Source organism: Pan troglodytes, chromosome 19 (assembly GCF_028858775.2).
Source record: "Pan troglodytes isolate AG18354 chromosome 19, NHGRI_mPanTro3-v2.0_pri, whole genome shotgun sequence".
Classification (NCBI taxonomy): Eukaryota; Metazoa; Chordata; class Mammalia; order Primates; family Hominidae; genus Pan; species Pan troglodytes.
The window spans coordinates 22,686,374-22,704,553 of NC_072417.2; the positions used below are offsets into that span (position 1 = coordinate 22,686,374).

Sequence of the window (18,180 nt, forward strand, 5' to 3'; positions counted from 1 at the left end):
TAGGAATGAAATGAGGCTGTCAGTTGTCTAACCTAACAAACTGCCAAATTAGGTTTACATTTTTTGTTATTAGACTTTTGAATGGCCGAGGCAGAGTTAAATTTAAAATTTTGGATTGTAGCCACTTTCCACTCGCCTAAACACTCAATACCGGTTTGTTTATTTTTCCAGCATCAAGAAAGAAAACCAAGGCACTAGAAAGCAAGCACACTTAAGTATTGAAGATAATTACATCTTAAATTTTGCCTGAACTGTATATTGTAGCATACTTAAACCCATTCAAGGAAAAAATTGGCAAATTGAAAATTCTCCCGTTAAAGATTGATATTTTTGCAAACTGACAAATTTAACGATTTCGGTACCCCTCCCCAAAAATGCAATCACATAAAATATATCAATACTATTTTGAATTAGCTCTAGAAATCACACTGAAACTATGTTACATTTACAAATATTAAATTTATTATAACTAAAATGAATTTAATTGTTCTCAGATTTGGCCACCTTATAGCTCCGTTTAAGGAGGGGATTTGTTAAAAACAAAAATGCATTATAACTTGGTCAAATTACTTTCACATTAAGGAAAAAAACTTCTAAAAAGGAAAACAAGAAAAGCAACTCTTCAGTTTCACATAATTAAAAGAACAGGAGAAAGCACGCAAGCTACATATAGCTAAATTTACGAAACCAACCAAAGCCAGGGGGATTTCTCTTCTGATTATGTGTCATAAAAAGGTCCACTGTCTTATATACACATGTATATAATGTTACATTCCATCACTGTAAAAAGTCCCCTTTGCCCCCTCCCCCAAAAAAGTTTCAGTCTAGTCTCCAAACTTGGAAAGCGGCGCTCGCTCCTGCTGCCGGTGCAGTTCGTTCTCGGTCAGCAGCTGGAGGTTCTCGGCGCGCAGCCGGTCCAGCTCCAGCTCCAGCTCCCGCACACGCGCGTCGTCGCCACCCAGCCGCTTGCTCTCCAGCCGCAGCCGGTTGTTCTCGTCCTCCATGCGCGAGAGGCACTTCTCCAGTTCCAGGTACTCCTTGATGAGCTCCTGCTTGCTCATGTTCTGCAGGCTCTCCGTGTGGTACCGCTCGTACGTCTCCGAGAAGTCCCGCTGCAGAAACTCGCTGCCGTCCCCTCCCATCCCATCGCTGCCCCCATCCTCCTCACCCCCTTCTTCCATGAAGTCGTCATCGCTGGTGTCGTCGGATTTGGCGGCGGCCCGCTTGGAGTACAGGCCGGTTTTGAGATCCGGCTCCTCCTGGTCGTGATCATCCATGAGGAACTGCGTGGTGTTATAGGGCGCGACCGGCTGGCCCTTGGCGAACATCTCGGCTCGGATCCTTGAAGCTCGAAGGCTCTGTTTCTCGTCGAACTTTTTCTTCTCTTCCCAGGTCAGCTTGTAGTACGGTTTCCAATGCCGCTTCTTCTTGGACGGGCGTCTCCTATGTTTTTTCTTCCCCAGCTGTCTCTGCTGCTGTCCCCACTCCTCTTCGCCCCCTGCGGCAGGAGCCCCCAACTTACTGGCCTCGGAGTCATGACAAGGCTGGGCGAGCAGCTCGGCCTCGGGCGTCGGTTCCACTTCTGCCGGCGGCGGGAAGTCGCCGCCAGCGGACGAGTCGTCCCCATTCTGGCCCTTCTCGCCCTCTCTCAGGCAGCTAGATTCTGGACAGGCCTGGGTCTGCAAGGGAGGTGGTTGGGATTCCAGGCTCCCTTCCCCCTCCGGCCCCGGACGGCCACCCAACTGGGGGAACGCTCTCGATTGCCACCTACTGTCCTCCTCGGGCACCCGCTCCTCCGCGCCTGGGGGGCGCTCAGGGTTCAGCTCTTCCTGGACAGCAGCAGCACCTGTACAGTTGCTAGTTTGAGGCTGGTGTTGATATTCTGACAAGAATGGCTCGGCCATGGCTAGTAGAGTCCTCGAAGTTTAAGAAATTTTGGCTAGTAAGTCCTTAAGGAAAAAAATGGGTTTTTCTTAAAAAAAAAAAAAAGAAAAAGAAAAAAAAAACAGTCCAACAGAGTCCTCTTCAGTTTGTAATTCCTGCAGTGACGCCTTTAGCTAGTCCTTCTATCAGCAAACTCCAACTGCAATCTGGGGAGCTCAAGTCAGTAAAGGGTTAAGCGCCCACAGTGCGGCCAGCTAGCGGGTCCAAGGGGGTGCAGCGGCAGGAACAGTACGTAATGGGCGGAGGTGGGCCTCAAACCTCCAAGCGGAGCACCCCAATAAAGGAGTTGGTGAGCAAGGTGATGAGGGTAAGTCCACTGCGTGAAACCCAGCCCCGAAGGGGTTAAAACTACCGATGACGCTGCCTCCGAGGGGCCAGATCCACAAAGGGTTAAATCCCCTGCCGCAGAGCCCACAAGGGGTTAAAGTCCCGGCGCCACCTCCTCCCACTTCCACGGGTGTCGCTTCCACCCAAGCTCCCAGTTCCCTAGGCCCGGCCGTAGCCTCAGCAGAGGACAGACAAACTCATCTCCCCTTTGGCTCGATGCTCTGCTCTGCTCAGTTCTCCTCCGCCTCCTCTTTTCCTCCCTCCCTCCTCCCCCTTCCCACAGCTCCTCTTCCGCGTCCTCCCCCGACTTTCCCTCCCAACCTGCCTCTCCACCTGCCAACTTCCAACTGCTGTCTCCCAGTCCTCTGCGCCCCTTTTATATAGAAGCTTGTTCGCCCCGCCCGTGCGCATGCGTAACGGAGTTCCCTTTGCGGGGCGCCGGGAGTCGTAGTTCTTATCTTTCGGGCCCGCCGCCCTCGCGCGCCGTGCGACGTAGCCTATCCCAGGACGCGTAGGGGGCGTCTCCCTGGCCGCCACCTTCCATCGCTTAGACCTCGCTAAAGAAACGCGAGCGGCCATTGGTGAAAAATCACACGACTCGCTGAGGAAGGACGGCCAATCGCAGAGAAGATGGGGCGGGTTCTGGACCGTACCATTCTGTTTCAGGAATACGAGAAGATTCGATGGCCTATGAGAGTCCACACAGAATATTTTTATGAAAAGGTGCGTTATAAAGGCTATTATCGTATTTTGTTCTCAGCGGAAGGGTTCCGAAGGTTATGAACCTTTATTAACTAACGCAAGAATGGTTTATTCCTAAAAAGTAGTCCCTAAAATGTAAAAGAATTAAATCCTATAAAGAGAGACGTCGGCCCACGGCTGCTAACTCGCGAGTCTTAAGATCATAGAAATGGCTTCACGGCGGGTGGTGAGTGCCTGAGACTGACACTTGCGGAAGGATATCGCGAGCACATTTTGTAAAGAACGAAAAGCGCATGAAGAAGTAAACAAATGAAGAATAAAAAGTGCCGCCTTAAAGGGACAGTGTGACTGCGTTTAGCGCCGCAGGCTCGCACTAGGCCTCGGAAGACGAAAACGCGGGTTCGAGTCCCGGTGACGCCGACTCCCGGACTGACCTCGGTACCCTTAGCTGAAGGTGGCGGAGTCCCAGCCCCAGCCTGGTCTCAGAAAGCCGCCCCCGCCCCAGGGGCAAATGCAAACTGGTGATTCGCGACCAAGGCTCTTCCCTGGGCCGAGATCGGAAAGCCGGGGCCGGGGGCGGGCGGGGGAGTGGAGGGGGAAGCGGGGGAAGGCCTCGCCCCCACGCCTCAGCTTCTGTCGAAGAAAATGGCCTCCTGGGGCCGATTTGGTCTTTTCACTTCCGACCGAGATCATTTCCTGAGCCGGGACAGAGGAGGTCCGGGACAGCCATGAGGCTGTTTGTTGGGAGGAGTTCGGAATGATTAATGAGTTGAAATCATCAGCCCTGGCTATCCGAGAGGGAAGCAGGTCTCACCCGCAGAGGCCCTTCTTCATCAGTGGGCGCTGGGCAAGACTGGGAGGGAAGCATGGAGGAGGCCTTGCTCCGAAACTTGCGGCAGGGGATTCTGGCGCAGGGCTCGGGGGGCCGATTCCCCCGGGGGCGTAGTTTCTCAGAGAAATTCTCTAGACCCAAGCCCCCAGCCCTCCATAAACAGGGACTGAGAGGACCCAGAGAACCCTCCATACCAGTCACTGAGGCCTAAAATCTTGGCGCCCTTTCCACTTCTCCTTCGCCACACATCCAGTGACCCTTTCTTCTTATTGCTTCCTTAATAGCATCCCTGACATTCCAGCACGTTTGCACTGTGCACCTTTTACGCACAGAACCATGTGACCTCACCACAGCCTGGCAAGTTAGACACGATAGGAATGAGTGTCTCCATTTTACAGATAAGGCATCTCTAAGACACTGGAAAATAAGTGACTTGTCCAAGGTCACATGACAACCATGGGGCAGTTCTGGCTAGAGCGCTGGTCTTTGTGACCCCCCCATGCCATTTTTCTTTCTGTCACAAACACAAAACCCATTTTTTCTTAAAATCGGGGAAAACTCTGGATTTCGTTCTTTTTATTCCCAACAACTTCAACCTTATTCAGCCCCTATATCATTTGACAAACAGGAGGGTACAAAGAGGGGTGGGATGCCATTCTTGCCTTCAAGTTGCTCCTGGACTGTGGAGAGGCCATCAGACCACAGCCAGCCTAAATGGCAAGTGAGGGAAATCCCGGTGGGAGCTGATGAGCCGAGTGCATGGGAGCTGGGAATTATGGACAAGTGTCAGGAGCAAGTGACTTCCTGGCTGGCTCTGAAAGATGAAGAGCTTTCAGGCAAAGTGGCACGAAGAGGGGCATTTTAGGAAGACCAAGCATCATGTGCCAGGAAAGGGCTAGTCTGGGACTTCGGTGGCTCTGGGCAGTGTGAGATATCGGGGGTGGGGGCCAGTGGTGATGGGCATGGCCAGTGTAGATGCCTCTAAGGGGAGCCGCAAGCACGCGGGCCTCTGGGCACAGCTATATGTTCTGAAAATGAACACCTTCGTTTGTTTTGTCTGGGCTTCCAAGAATTCGGGTCCACCTGAAAAGTTCCCCACTCCATGTGGCTTCATCCCTTAGGAGGCTTCCTGAGAGCAAGAACTGCCCCTCAGAGCACTCCTGGAGGAAAAAGGGATTTTGCAGAGAACTTGGTTATCACAGAGAGTTATCACAGAGACCTCCAAATTGTTACCCCATCTTCAGACTCCAGAGGATTCTGGGGTACCCCCAGTCAGGGCATTTGGAAGGCACTGCTGAGCCTAGCCTCAGTGTCCTGGACTGGGCTCCACTGTATGGTCTCATGTGTTCTATTGGGGGAGAGGTGGACTGACGAATAGGTTGTGGAATTCTAGAATTCTGTCAAGGGGCCAGGCAACCTTACTGTTAGCTGGGTTCTAACCCTTTGCCAGGCATTTAACATGCCCCATCACTGGTAAACCCCAGGACTGCCTTATGAAAAAGAGATCAACTCTATTTCACAAAAGAGGCCACCCAAGCCCAGAGCAGTTAAGAATCTTCCCCAAGGGGGCCGGGCGCGGTGGCTCACGCCTGTAATCCTAGCACTTTGGGAGGCCGAGGCGGGCGGATCACGAGGTCAGGAGATTGAGACCATCCTGGCTAACATGGTGAAACCCTATCTCTACTAAAAATACAAAAAATTAGCCCGGCGTGGTGGCGCCCGCCTGTAGTCCCAGCTACTTCCGGGAGGCTGAGGCAGGAGAATCGCTTGAACCTGGGAGGCGGAGGTTGCAATGAGCCGAGATCGCGCCACTGCACTCCAGCCTGACAACAAAGCGAGACTCGGTCTCAAAAAAAAAAAAAAAAAAAAAAAAAATCTTGCCCAAGTTCCACAGCTACTGTGCAAGTGGTGGAGCTGGCTTCAGCTCCAGGCCTGCATCCCCCACCAAGGTGGCCCTGCTGTTGTCTGTCCTGCTTGCTGCAGTCCAGCCTTATCACAGGGGCTATTCAGCCTGTGCTTGTGACCCTGGGCTGAGCCGTGCAGGTGCAGAGCGCACCGTCTAGCCTCAGGGATGCCTTCCCGGCTTTGAGAGGACTGACGACTAAAGAGTGACTGTGGCTTCCAGTGGGGCCAATGATGGCGAAGCCTGGGACGGTGGTCGAGACTAGAGGCTGACAGGGAACTCAGGAGTTTAAGAATCTCAGCCAGGGGCCTTCAGAACTGCCTCTTCCTTACCCAGGGGTAGGAAGGTCCTAGGGCCCAGGTGGTGGCAGCGGCGGGGGACTCCGGTAGGGACCCTGGCCAGTGGACTTGGAGGCGCTGGCACCAGGCGGCGCTCAGAGCGGCCAGTTTCGCCATTGAATACGGGCCGGATCGAGGCTTGAGCCAAGACGGCCCACGGACGACAGGGCTTGTGCTGACAGAGGGAGGCCAAGGCTTCTGGCCCGTACCCCCCGAAGGCGACTGCACGCGGGCGCTCGGCCCACCCCGACAGGGGCTTCCAGGCGCGCAGGGCCCTGCTCCCTACTAAGGGCAGGGCGAGGACGAGGCTCTCGCTGGGCCTTGGCCTCCCAGAAAATCCCCTGGGAAGGCCCAGGCCCGGAGGTCAAGGTGGGGCACCGGGAACTGAGGCAGCTGAGGAGGGGGCAGCGGACATTTCTGGGGCCGGGGGCTCGGAACCCCATCTCTACGCCCGGGGCGCGGAGCTGGAGCAGCCGCGGTCCGCTTTGGGCGGGGGCCAAACCAGCTCCTCGGCCCCGCCCAGCCGTGCTCCGCTCCTCCCCGCCACCCCCAGCTCGCTCGGACCCCGCGTCCCCGACGGGGCGGCGGGCAGGGCTGCGCCCTCGGCCCCCCGCATTGGCCCCGCCTTCCCAAGGGCGCCCCGCTCCCAGCCCGGGCCACCCTTGGTTCCCCTCCCTCTCCCCTCCACACAGAGGCCTGTTTTCCCTTCGCTTGCCCGGGGAGGAGGGAAAATATTCCCCATTCAGAAACACCAACCGCTGGCTTCTTTCAGGGCCATCAGGGGGGCATTGGGTGGGGAGCAGGAAAGGGACTTGTGCCTAGCTCGCGCCGGGCCCCGCTCCCCGCTCTCTCCGTAGGGGACCAGACAGCAGAAGATTATGGTTTTCTTTTATTTAGTGAAACATTCGTTTGTAAGTGAATCTTCAATGAAGACTTCCCGAGTGTGTGTGGGGGCGGAGGGGGCCGGCAGGGGAGGAAAGCGAGCAAACTGCGCTCATCCCCCTCCCCCGGGGCCTGCTCACTCCTCCCAACTGGTCCGGGCCTCCTGGCCTCCCTCCCGCGGCCTCCCAGCCAATCATTCTTCCAGGCCCCCGCCCAAGTCCCAACTTGCTCAAGAGCTGAACCTCCTCGGGGAGAAGCAGGGGTGGGAAGAGTCAGGTGACCCAGAGACTGGGGAGGGCAGGGGCTGAGACCCGATAGCCCCGCCCCCGAGTCACGGCCAACCCAGCACCGGGGTCGTGTACCACAACTGCAGCCTCCCAGGGGAGCCTGGGGTGGTTGCGGGGGAGGGAAGGAAGCGTCCCTGTGAAGCTGCAGGGAGGGGTGGGGTCTTATTTGCCCCCCGCGCTGCTTTAGGGGAGGAGGTGCGAAGGCAAACACTGACAGGAGGGGGAATTTTGAATGCTGTTCTTCTAAACCCTAGGAAGGCTCAGGGCACAGCAAGATGGTCTCAGTTGGCTGCAGAGACTCCTCCACTGACAGTCACCTCTTTTGGGTCCGAAACATTCGGAAGAGCCACTGGACGACGAAGGGCCACAGGAGGAAGAAGAGCAGCGCGGGCCCCGGGAGCCCAAGGGGCCATGGCCGAGCACTGGGCCTGGGCTGCGGCCTCTGCAGCCAAGAGGGAGGGAGTCAGAGGCCCGTCCAGGCCTCAGCACAGCCTCCCTAGGAACCTGCTTCCAATTCAGTGGAAGATTGGAAAGACCCTGCCCCTAAGTCTGCACCACTAGAAGGGAAGTGGCCCCCAGGTGGTCCTGACAGGTTGCATGCCAACTCCCTCCCACATCTTCCTCCCCAGGGCAATCCCAGTATCAAGAGAGGCTGGAGGGGCTGCGGGTAGAGGGAGCGGCTTCCATGCCATCTTCTCTGGGCCACAAAGCAATGACCCTTGGTATGACCTGAAGACCTGTGTTGTTAAGGATGTGCCACATATGTCAAATGAGGACCCCGGGTACCTAGATTTTAGTTTCCAAGTATCATTCTCCACTAAAAAGGAGCCAAGGCTCCTTGGAGAAGTGGCTGATTCCAGGCCTGGGGCAGGGAAGGTGGGAGTGAATGTGGGGTGCCTTGTACCAGGAAAGCAAGGTCGCTTTTAAAGATTCATCAGGTCGTGTTATAAGAACATAAGATCCGGTATGAAAGGGTCTTGAATGGCCAAAGTTGTGACTGTCTGAACATCAAAAAGAATGACTGTGGCAGACCGGGTGGGGTGGCTCACGCCTGTCATCCCAGCACTTTGGGAGGCCGAGGCAGGTGGTCACGAGGTCAGGAGTTCAAGACCAGCGTGGCCAAGATGGTGAAACCCCGTCTCTACTAAAAATACAAAAAAAATTAGCCGGGCATGGTGGTGGGCGCCTGTAATCCCAGCTACTCGGGAGGCTGAGGCAGAGAATTGCTTGAACCCGGGGAGGCGGAGGTTGCAGTGAGCCGAGTTCACACCACTGCACTCCAGTCTGACCGACAGAGTGAGACTGCATCTCAAAAAAAAAAAAAAAGAATTACTGTGGCTCCTGGGAATACTGAATCTGTGAAATCCATGAGCCCACAGTGATAGTCAAGAGAAAACTGGAATTTTGTCACCATTTAGGTGGCTTTTAAATTAATTTCTTTCTTTTTCTTTATTTATTTTTTTTCTTTTTTTTTTTTTTTGAGGAGTCTTGCTCTGTCTCCCAGGCTAGAGTGCAATGGCATGATCTCGGCTCAGTGCAACCTCCGCCTCCCGGGTTCAAGCGATTCTCCCGCATCAGCCTCCTGAGTAGCTGGGATTACAGAAACCTGCCACCATGCCTAGCTAATTTTTGTATTTTTAGAAGACACAGGGTTTCACCATGTTGGTCAGGCTGGTCTCGAACTCCTGACCTCAGGTGATCCACCCACCTCAGCCTCCCAAAGTGCTGGGATTACAGGCGTGAGCCACCGTACCCAGCCTAAATTAATTTCTTACTTCAAAAATAGATAACTAAAGAGAAAGAATGAAGTATTTATCTTGCCTTTCCACTGTATTTCAGGGAAACCCAAGGTGATGAGGGAAACAGTATACAAATGATAGCTAGTAGATGTTAAAGGAATCATAGCATTTAAAAGTCAGCTTTTTTTTTGGCAATCACTAAATTATTGACTCAGGCAAGGATTAGCAATTGTCAAAAACTAGCAAATGGAGTTGATGGGGGACTGGATATTCTCCGACTGCAGGAGGAAAACATGACTTTACAATGGTGGGATCAGACCCCCTTCAACCATGCCAGTGGTCCATGCTAGAGTTACTAATAATGGGACATCCAGATAGCATGTGTCCTCTGCCATGAAAAAACATCACCTCTGATGTAGTCTGGTCCAAAATGTTGTGGTTTTTTGTGCTTTGCGTTTTTTTGAGACAAGGTCTCACTCTGTCGCCCAAGCTGGAGTGCAGTGATACCATCATAGTTCACTGCAGCCTCAATCTCCTGGGCTCAAGTGATCCTCCTGCTTCAGTCCACACCCAGCTAATTTTTAAACATATATTTTGTGGAGACAGGGTCTCACTATGTTACCCAGGCTGGTCTCAAGCTCCTGGGCTCAAGCGATCTGCCTGCCTCAGCCTCCCAAAGTGCTGGGATTACAGGCGTGAGCCACCATGCCCAGCCCAAATGTTTAATATGACTCTAATCTAGTGTTTAGATCTAACCTCCAGTTCACAGGAAATGTGTATGGAGGAACCACCCATGAGGATGTAATTAGACCCAAAAGGTGGAACATTCTATAGGACACCAGCCCAGACTGGTCAGCAAGTCAATAGCAAGGACTGGGCTAGATTAAAAGAGAATTGAAAGGGGAACAGATGCAATGTGTGGTCCTAGCCTGGAAAAACAGAGCAGCTGGAAAAGGCGGTTTCAGGATAACTGGAGAAACTGGAATTTAGATTGGATATTTGATGATATTAAGAAATTAATAATTGTAATAAAATGTTGTTTGGGCTAGGTAGAATGTTCTTATTTTGAGAGATATGGTTTTTTGTTTGTTTGTTTTTGAGACGGAGTCTTGCTCTGTAGCTCAGGCTGGAGTGCAATGGCACCATCTCAGCTCACTGCAACCTCTGCCTACCAGTTTCAAGTGATTCTCCTGCCTCAGCCTCCTGAGTAGCTGGGATTACAGGTGCCTGCCACCTCGCCCAGCTAAGTTTTGTATTTTTAGTAGAGACGGGGTTTTGCCATGTTGGCCAGGCTGGTCTGGAACTCCTGACCTCAGGTGATCCACACGCCTTGGCCTCCCAAAGTGCTAGGATTACAGGCGTGAGCCACCACGCCCAGCCTATTTTGAGAATATGAACCCAACTCTTTTGGGGTGGAACATCATGATGTTTAGAATCTTTTTTTTTTTTTTTTTTTTTTTTTTTTTGAGGCAGGATCTTGCTATGTTGCCTAGGCTGGTCTCGAACTCCCAGGCTCAAGAGATCCTCCCTCCTCAGCCTCCCAAAGTGCTGGGATTACAGGTGTGAGCCACCACACTGGCCTGTAATCTACTTTAAAATCTTCAACATTTAAAAGTAGTAAATGGTAGGAAAAAAAGAAAAGGGGGCCAGGCGTGGTGGCTCACACCTGTAATCCCAGCACTTTGGGAGGCTGAGGCAGGTGGATTACGAGGTCAAGAGATTGATACCATCCTGGGGACCGTGGTGAAACCCCGTCTCTACTAAAAATACAAAAAGTATCTGGGCATGGTGGTGCTGCCTGTAGTCCCAGCTACTCCGGAGGCTGAGGCAGGAGAATCACTTGAACCCGGGAGGCGGAGGTTGCAGTGAGCCGAGATCATGCCACTGTACTTCAGCCTGGGCGACAGAGCAAGACTCTATCTCAAAAACAAAAAACAAAAAGGAAAAAAAAAAACAGAAAAAAAGAAAAGAAAGCAAGCCCTGTTGAGGGGGAGGGGCAGTGTTGAAAAGTTAGCCATTGTGGATCTGAGGAAATCCTGCCGCTGTGGGCTCACACCTGCTGTGCTGAGTGGGTTAGGGGTCACCCCAGAGATGCCTCACATCTGGGAACCCAGCCCTCTCTGCCCCCACTACCTCAGGCTTTTCAAGAACAGACCCACTCAGAGTTAATGGTGGGTACCAGCTTTGCAGGGAGACAGAATAGGGGCCACTGCCAACTCCATCGCTTAATGTTAATATTAACAGCAATAGTAGCAACAGAACCGACTGGAGAAGGCTTTCTGTTTGGTGGGCACCACGGAAGCACCAACATGCATGGTTGAATCCTCACAGTAGCTCAGAGAGGCTCTCCCAGGCTGTGTGCCCTCAGGCAAATTAGCCCCTTGGAGCTTTAGTTTCCCTCTCTAAAAGGGAGGTGAAAAGAAACTCTATCTCATAGGGCTGTTGTGTGGATTCAGTGGGAAGATGCCCATGAGTGTTTGGCACCCAGCGGGGCTCCAGCAATGGCAGCTGTTATTTAGTTTGCAGGAGCCCAGGATCCCAAGTGTCAGAGGCAAGCAGAGCTAGGAGTTGAGGAGAGGGATGCAAGGGCTGAACCATTTGGGGCAAATCCTAATTCTGGGAATGGAAGTCCTGACTGAGGGGCAATAGGGACCCGCATCCTCAATGCCCAGAGCAGACACATCATGGCCCTTCCCACACGGGATTAGTCCTGAGGCTTAGCTTCTCTCCAGGCAGAGGGAGGGGAGAACGGCAAAGGGCCCCACCCACTGTGCCTTCAGAGTGGAAGCATGTCAGCCCCCTCCACCCTCACCCCCACCTCCTGCCTGTAGCAGGAGCCATGCCATTCTCTGGAGAGAGATGTGGGCAGGTGGAGGCGTGAGGACAAAAACAAAAGTGGCTGGAAGAGGAGCCCAGAATAAAGACCGGATTCTGCCATCATCTTGTCCTATGGGGTGGGGGACTCTACCTGCTCAGGGGGCGGGGGCATGCTCTCCAGGCTCTGCACCCTCGCCTGCACCTCCTGCATGCTCTCCTGTAGTGCTCGAACTGTCCCCAGCAGCCACACGTCCAACTCCTGGGGCCCCGGCGGGCTGCCCCGCAACCCCTCTGCGGAGCACAGACACACAGGGAAGGGGGCTCAGGAGGCAATTCAGCTCTGGGCAGGGTGGGGGCAGGCTGGGGCAAGCCCAGGAAAGTGTAGGAGTGGAACCCAATCGCTGTACCAAGTGTGATTCTTGCAAAGTCCATCTATGTAGCTGAGTAATGGGCTGCTATGGGTTTAATCCCAGCATGGCCGCTTATGACGCAGATCAAGTCATTACCTTTTTTTTTTTTTTTTTTTAGACAGTCTTGCTCTGTCGCCCAGGCTGGAGTGCAGTGGCACAATGACCTCGGCTCACTGCAACCTCCGCCTCCTGGATTCAAGCGATTCTCCTGCCTCAGCCTCCCGAATACCTGGGATTATAGGTGCCCACCACACCCGGCTAATATTTGTATTTTTAATACAGACAGGGTTTCACCATGTTGGCCAGGCTGGTCTCAAACTCCTGACCTCAGGTGATCTGCCTGCCTTGGCCTCCCAAAGTGCTGGGATTACAGGCGTGAGCCATCGTGCCCGGCCAAAGTCATTAACTTCTCTGGGCATCATTTTGTCATCTAAAAATTAGGAGAAGATGTCATTTCTCTCACAGGGCTGCTTGCTCAGAGGAAAAAAGGAGAAACTTTTCAAAATGTCCACACAGGACCTGACACACAACAGGAGTTCTAGAAGGGAAGAGGGCAGAACTCATTGTCTTCTGAGATTTCCAAACGGGGGAGTCCAGAGAATATGGATGACTTCCCGAGGCTGTGCAGCTGTAGGTGGGAGAACTGGGCTAGGACTCCCATCCCGCTGGCCTTACTCAGCACCTGCAGAGTAAGCACCCAGACTCCTGGGTGCTCTTTGGGGAGAGGAGGGAGGGCGGGGACTTTGCCCATCCAGGCAGGTATCTGGCTGGTTGGCAGCCCTTCCTGGACAGAGGCTTCTCGCTCAGTGCCCAGCAATGGACTTTCAACTCTGCCCTAGGAAGGCAGCCAAGAGAAAGCCTGGGGTGCCAGGACCACGGGAAAGGGCAGAAGTGGGTGAGAGGTTGGGTAGGAGCTCACCTTTCTTTGTGGGGGGCACGGGGCTGTTCCTGGGATCACGCTTTCCTCCAGATGCTGTCCGCTGCTCTGTCCAAACCTGCTGAGATGAGTCAGAGAGCTGAGGGTGGGAGTGGGAGCACAGTGGGGTGGGAAAAGGGGGGAATGGGGACTGGGCTCACCAGCTCAGGCTCCAGCTGCTCCAGGGAATCACAGAAAACCTCGGAGTCCAGGTCCCTGGGTGAATGGGACTCTGTGGAGGGGTTGGTAGAGTTACTGCCCAGAGGGAAGCTGTGGAGGGAGAGCAGGAGTGTGCACTGGGCAGAAGCACCTGTTTAGGAGACACTAGAGATACGAGGCACTAGAGATATCAACACCTGAGGCACAGATGGGCGCCAGAAGCAAGGCCCTGGAACAGGAATCCTAGACCCCGGTCCCCACCTTTGGGAGCACAGGAAGTCTCAGTGTCTGTGGAGGGCACAGCGTGGCATCCAGCCTTCTCCCCTCCAGCCCTCCCCCAGCCTGAGTTTGGTCCACCCCTCCTGCTCAAGCACTAACCTGGGCTTGGGGGTGCCAGTTCCTTGGGGAGGCAGGGAGGCTCTGAAACAGCCCCAACATCTCCATTCACAACCTGCTCTTTCCAACCTGCCAAGACACAGCACCCAGAGGTGGGCCTGGGGAGAGGCTGGCACCTCCCAGTGTGATCAAGCCCCTACTCATGATGAGCCATGGATGCTGCCTGGGATCCACCTCTCGGGGGCTTGGGGGTCCTAACAGGGATGTCGCCTGGAGCCCTCTGCCCCCAGCCCACCTCAGCCTAGACCTAAGACGGTTCACTCAGCACTTTTGGAGCTCCCAGCCTGGGAGTCTGACCTGTGACCCTTCTCAGGAAGGTCTCTGGGGGCCTCGGCATGTCAGGGATCACCTGGTACAGGGGCTCGAAGTAACCAAACATGTCCTCTGCCACCTCACCCAGGGGCACTGTGTCGATCACCTGTAGGGGAGGGGGTCTGTTGGGGACGGAGTGGCCTCCTGTCCCTTCCACCCTGCTCCTGCCCTGTCACACACCTCCACCCTGTGCCCAGTCAGGGGCCAAAGATAGGCAGGGCTGGGGGTAACATGAAGGTGGTGATTCCCATGAGGGGGTCCATGTGTAGGAAATGTAGTGGGGGTCAGAACTGGAAGGGTGAGGCCACCTGGCCAGGAGCCTGGGGACAGAGAACCTGCAGCCCTTACCTTCTGTGCCACCAGTTTCATTTCAGTGATGTAGGCAGACATGGCCTCCTCCCTGCTCAGCTTGCCCAGACTGTTCCAGGCGTCCCTGGGGGCAGAGGGCTGTGAGAGGGCTGCTTGACAGCTGAGGCTTGTTTGCCCAGCCAGCAGGGAGCTCACCACTTATATCGTCCAATGGGGTCCCAGAACCCGGGCCGGGGGACCAGGCAGGGCCCCATGGTGGCCTGCTTGTAGTAACTGTAGAATCGCAGCATCTCTTCATAGGAGGGGCGGTAAGAACCTGGGCAGAGAGTTGGGAAGCCAGGGCAAAGCATCACTCCCAGCTCCAAGGGGCGGAGGGGCGGGAGAACCCTGCTTGGAAAGGGCAGAGGTGGGGATGAGTCCCACCCAGGGCATCTGGACTAGGATAGGAAGCGGAGGGAACCCCCAGGACAGCCCAGGCAGGGGCTTGTCTGCAAAAACTGCAGTGATCAGGACCATTCTTTCTTCAGAGTCAGACCCCAGGCGTCCTGAATGCGAGTCCAAATGCGAGTCCCCGCAGCCTCACCGTTCTTGGGCAGGTTCTGGATGACGCTCACTGCAGCCTGGAACTGTTTCTGGCAGTCGGGCTCTGGGCTTTCTTTCTCGGTGCCCATGCTGCTGCGAGCCCTGGGGCCCTACTTTTGAGCGACTCTGCAAGAAGCAGCCTTCGTGTGAGGGGGCCTCCAGGGTCCCCCCGGCACCATAAGCCAAGGATTCACTTCCCAGAGGGGCAAACTAAGCTCTTTAGAGGCCTCAGACACCCTGGGAGGTCAGAAGTTGTGGTTGAGGAGCCTCCTTTTCCTACCTCAAGGCAGTGTGGTGGGGTCAGGGTCGCCAGGTGGCGAGGCAGGTGGCGAGGGCCTCAGTGCCAGATGTGTCCGTCCCCAGATGCGCCTCCTTTAGGTGCACATCTCCAACTCCCGAACAGGTGGAGAAGCAAGAGAGGAGGACTCAGGGCGGGGCGAACAGTCTCCCACCCTGGCCGCCTGCACCTTGGCCCAGCGTGTGCCCCGCGGCGCCCACTGCCAGGACACCTGGGTCCTCTCTCGCCACCACCCCGCGGCTTCCTACTGACCCCGGGGTCCAGCAGGGCCGGGATGGCGACGCAGATCGAGGGGGGGAATTTAGGCCAATGAGAGAGCCTGTTTCACATTCGGCTTACCTACCTCAACCATTCAGCACGGCTCTTTCAAGATCATGCAAATAGTTTCTCAGAGCCTTTCCCAATCAGGCGGGGCTTAATCGAAGGGTCGGACTTCCCAGCCCGGGATGGCCAAGGCGGGCGGCAGCGCCCCCTGGTGCACATAGTGAAAGGTCGTGGCGTCCTAGCGCCCCCTGGTGGAAATCCGCATCTGTTCGCTGATATCCAGGCCTGGCCGATCCGAGGCAACCCACTCAGCTCTCTAGACACTTAGCCACTGGGGATTAAAAAAAGTCATGTCCTGTGGTCAGGTGTTCTAGAGGAAGGACATCACAGCTCACTTTTGGAAGATGGTCGGGCACGGTGGCTCATGCCTGTAATCCCAGAACTTTGGGAGGCCAAGGCGGGCAGATCACCTGAGGTCAGGAGTTCGAGACCAGCCGGGCCAACATAGTGAAACCCCCGTCTCTACTAAAAATACACAAATTAGCCGGGCGTGGTGGCGCGCGCCTGTAATCCCAGGTACACGGGAGGCTGAGGCAGGAGAATCGCTTGAACCCGGGAGGTGGAGATTGCAGTGAGCCAAGATTGCCCCACTGCACTCCAGCCTGGGCGAGAGTGAGACTCCATCTCAAAAAAAAAAAAAAAAAAGAGTAAGCAAAATGGACATCGCAGAATGATGGTTACCAGAGGCTGGGAAGGGTACTGGGGAGGGGGGGAAATGGGTACAAAAATACAGTTAGAATGAATGAGATCCAGTGTTCGGTAGCACAATACAACGATTATAGTTACCAATAATTTATTGTATCTTTTTATTTTGTTTATTTTATTTTACTTATTTATTTTTTTGAGACGGAGTCTCGCTCTCTCCCGGGCTGGAGTGCAGTGGCGTGATCTCGGCTCACTGCAAGCTCCGCCTCCCGGGTTCACGCCATTCTCCTGCCTCAGCCTCCCGAGCAACTGGGATTACAGGCGCCCGCCACCACGCCCAGCTAATTTTTTGTATTTTTTAGGAGAGACGGGGTTTCACCATATTAGCCAGGATGGTCTCGATCTCCTGACCTCGTGATCCGCCGACCTCGGCCTCCCAAAGTGCTGGGATTACAGGCGTGAGCCACCGCGCCCGGCCTATTGTAGGTCTTTTTAAATTAATTATTTTAAAAACAATTTTTGTAGAGGCAGAAGTCTCATTATGTTGCCCAGGCTGGTCTTCATTCAATACCTGGCCTCAAGTGATCCTCCCACCTCTGCCTCCCAAAGTGCTGGGATTACAGGCGTTAGCCACCGCATCCGGCCAATTTATTGTATATTTCAAAATAACTGGGCGGGAAGTGGTGGCTCAGGCCTGTAGTCCCAACACTTTGGGAGGCCAAGGCAAGAGAATTGCTTTGAGGCTGCAGTGAGCTATGATCATGCCACTGCACTCCACCCTGGGCAACCAAGTAGTGAGACCTTGTCTCTAATAAACAAATAAAATACAAATACAAATAACTAAAAGTGGAATTGGAATGTTCCTAATACAAAGGAATGATAAATGCTTGAGGTGATGGTTACTTCAATTACCTTGATTTGATCATTACACATTTTATACCTGTATCAAAACATTACATGCCTCTCCATAATTCTCTGCAACTATTAAGTGTCCATAACAATTAAAAGAAATGTAGACTTAGCCTATCCAACAACAAGAATAACAAAAGGGTAAACCAGGAGAATAAGGAAGGTTGTTTCTGGAGGAAGGAACGGCAGGATCAAAAGCACAAAGGCGAAGACGATAATCAAGAAGAAAATTCAGGACCCCAGAGTGGCGTAGGGACCCAAGCCAGTGTGCAGAATCTCTGGGCCTGGGAGATCTGAGGATGGGGTAGAGCAGGGCAAGTAGGTGGCAAATCCAGGCCCTGAGCACTAGCCTCTGTGTAGGATGCCACGCCGCTGGCCGCCGCAAAGTGGCGGTGTGCGCCCATGTCTCTGCCGGACCCAGGCCACCGGCTGCAGAAACGCTGCCACCTGGACGTCCCCCACTTCGCGCACGCACTCTGGTGCTTGCATATAAATAGTAAGTGCACACCCGACTCGGCCACCAGAACCTGCACACGGATGCCCACCCACGGGTTGACGTCGCGGACAACTACACCGCGGGTGCCGGGCTGGGGTGCCGGCCTGTCCAAGCCTCGAACCCAGAACCAGTTGCTGGGGACTCCAGGCTCGGCTCCGTCTCACGCTCCCCAGGTCCGTCAGCTCCGAGACTGTGGCTCTCCGAGGGGGCAGCACCTGGCCTGGCACAGGGAGGTTAATCCTATGACGTCACTGCCAACCTCCCCACCCCCATGCCCATCCCTTCGGGTTCGCGCTGCCCCGAGCGGCTCAGCTCCTGGGGTTCTGCCGTCGCTCCCGGCCCTGCGTCCCGTCCCGGCTCTGGTTCCCTGCTGAGGCCTGCGGCGCGACGGGGACGCGGAAGGGAAGGAGGAGGGGGTCCTGCGTCAGCCTCGAGTCAGGGCCCCCGGGAAGGAGAGGGTGTCTGTGCCAGAGGATGGCCCTCGTCCCCGGTGCCGGCTCCCACCCCCAGCCCCGCAGCATGGGGGCTCTAGTCACCCTAGCAGCCAAGATCAGAGGCTTGCCCGGACTAAGGGGAGACGGACTCACGAGCAGGGGCGAGCGCTGAGGCTCCGGGCTTCCAGGCCACCGCCTGGCCCCGCCCCCGCAACGCCC

The 18,180-nt window shown here is 54.7% G+C and overlaps 2 protein-coding genes across 16 annotated transcripts; both read right to left on the reverse strand.

Moving 5' to 3' along the window:
• Positions 1-439: 439 nt before the first annotated feature.
• HEXIM1 (HEXIM P-TEFb complex subunit 1) lies at positions 440-4,199 on the reverse strand. The gene has a single exon (XM_511566.9). It carries the CDS (start codon positions 1,902-1,904, stop codon positions 825-827), a length of 1,080 nt encoding a protein of 359 aa, XP_511566.2. The 5' UTR covers positions 1,905-4,199; the 3' UTR covers positions 440-824.
• A 2,723-nt stretch (positions 4,200-6,922) lies between these two features.
• ACBD4 (acyl-CoA binding domain containing 4) lies at positions 6,923-18,167 on the reverse strand. Of its 15 annotated transcripts, none has more exons than XM_024350109.2 (12): positions 18,115-18,167; positions 15,497-15,748; positions 15,136-15,247; positions 14,857-14,981; positions 14,469-14,589; positions 14,313-14,397; positions 13,950-14,070; positions 13,635-13,721; positions 13,259-13,367; positions 13,101-13,176; positions 11,923-12,062; positions 6,923-7,657 (listed from the first exon to the last, which is right to left on the reverse strand). In XM_024350109.2, exons 4-12 carry the CDS (start codon positions 14,942-14,944, stop codon positions 7,459-7,461), a joined length of 1,026 nt encoding a protein of 341 aa, XP_024205877.1. In that variant the 5' UTR covers positions 14,945-14,981; positions 15,136-15,247; positions 15,497-15,748; positions 18,115-18,167; the 3' UTR covers positions 6,923-7,458.
• Positions 18,168-18,180: the final 13 nt, after the last annotated feature.

What these genes read in the sequence shown, in the direction of transcription:
- HEXIM1 (XM_511566.9), bottom strand. Translation starts at nt 1,904, where the DNA reads ATGGCCGAGCCATTCTTGTCAGAATATCAACACCAGCCTCAAACTAGC.
- ACBD4 (XM_024350106.2), bottom strand. Translation starts at nt 14,944, where the DNA reads ATGGGCACCGAGAAAGAAAGCCCAGAGCCCGACTGCCAGAAACAGTTC. An exon ending in ACTGGCACCCCCAAGCCCAG is followed by an intron (nt 13,368 to 13,634) that starts GTTAGTGCTTGA and finishes CTCCCTCCACAG; the next exon opens with CTTCCCTCTGGGCAGTAACT. An exon ending in TGCCCCCGCCCCCTGAGCAG is followed by an intron (nt 7,658 to 11,922) that starts GTAGAGTCCCCC and finishes TCTTGGCTGCAG; the next exon opens with AGGCCGCAGCCCAGGCCCAG.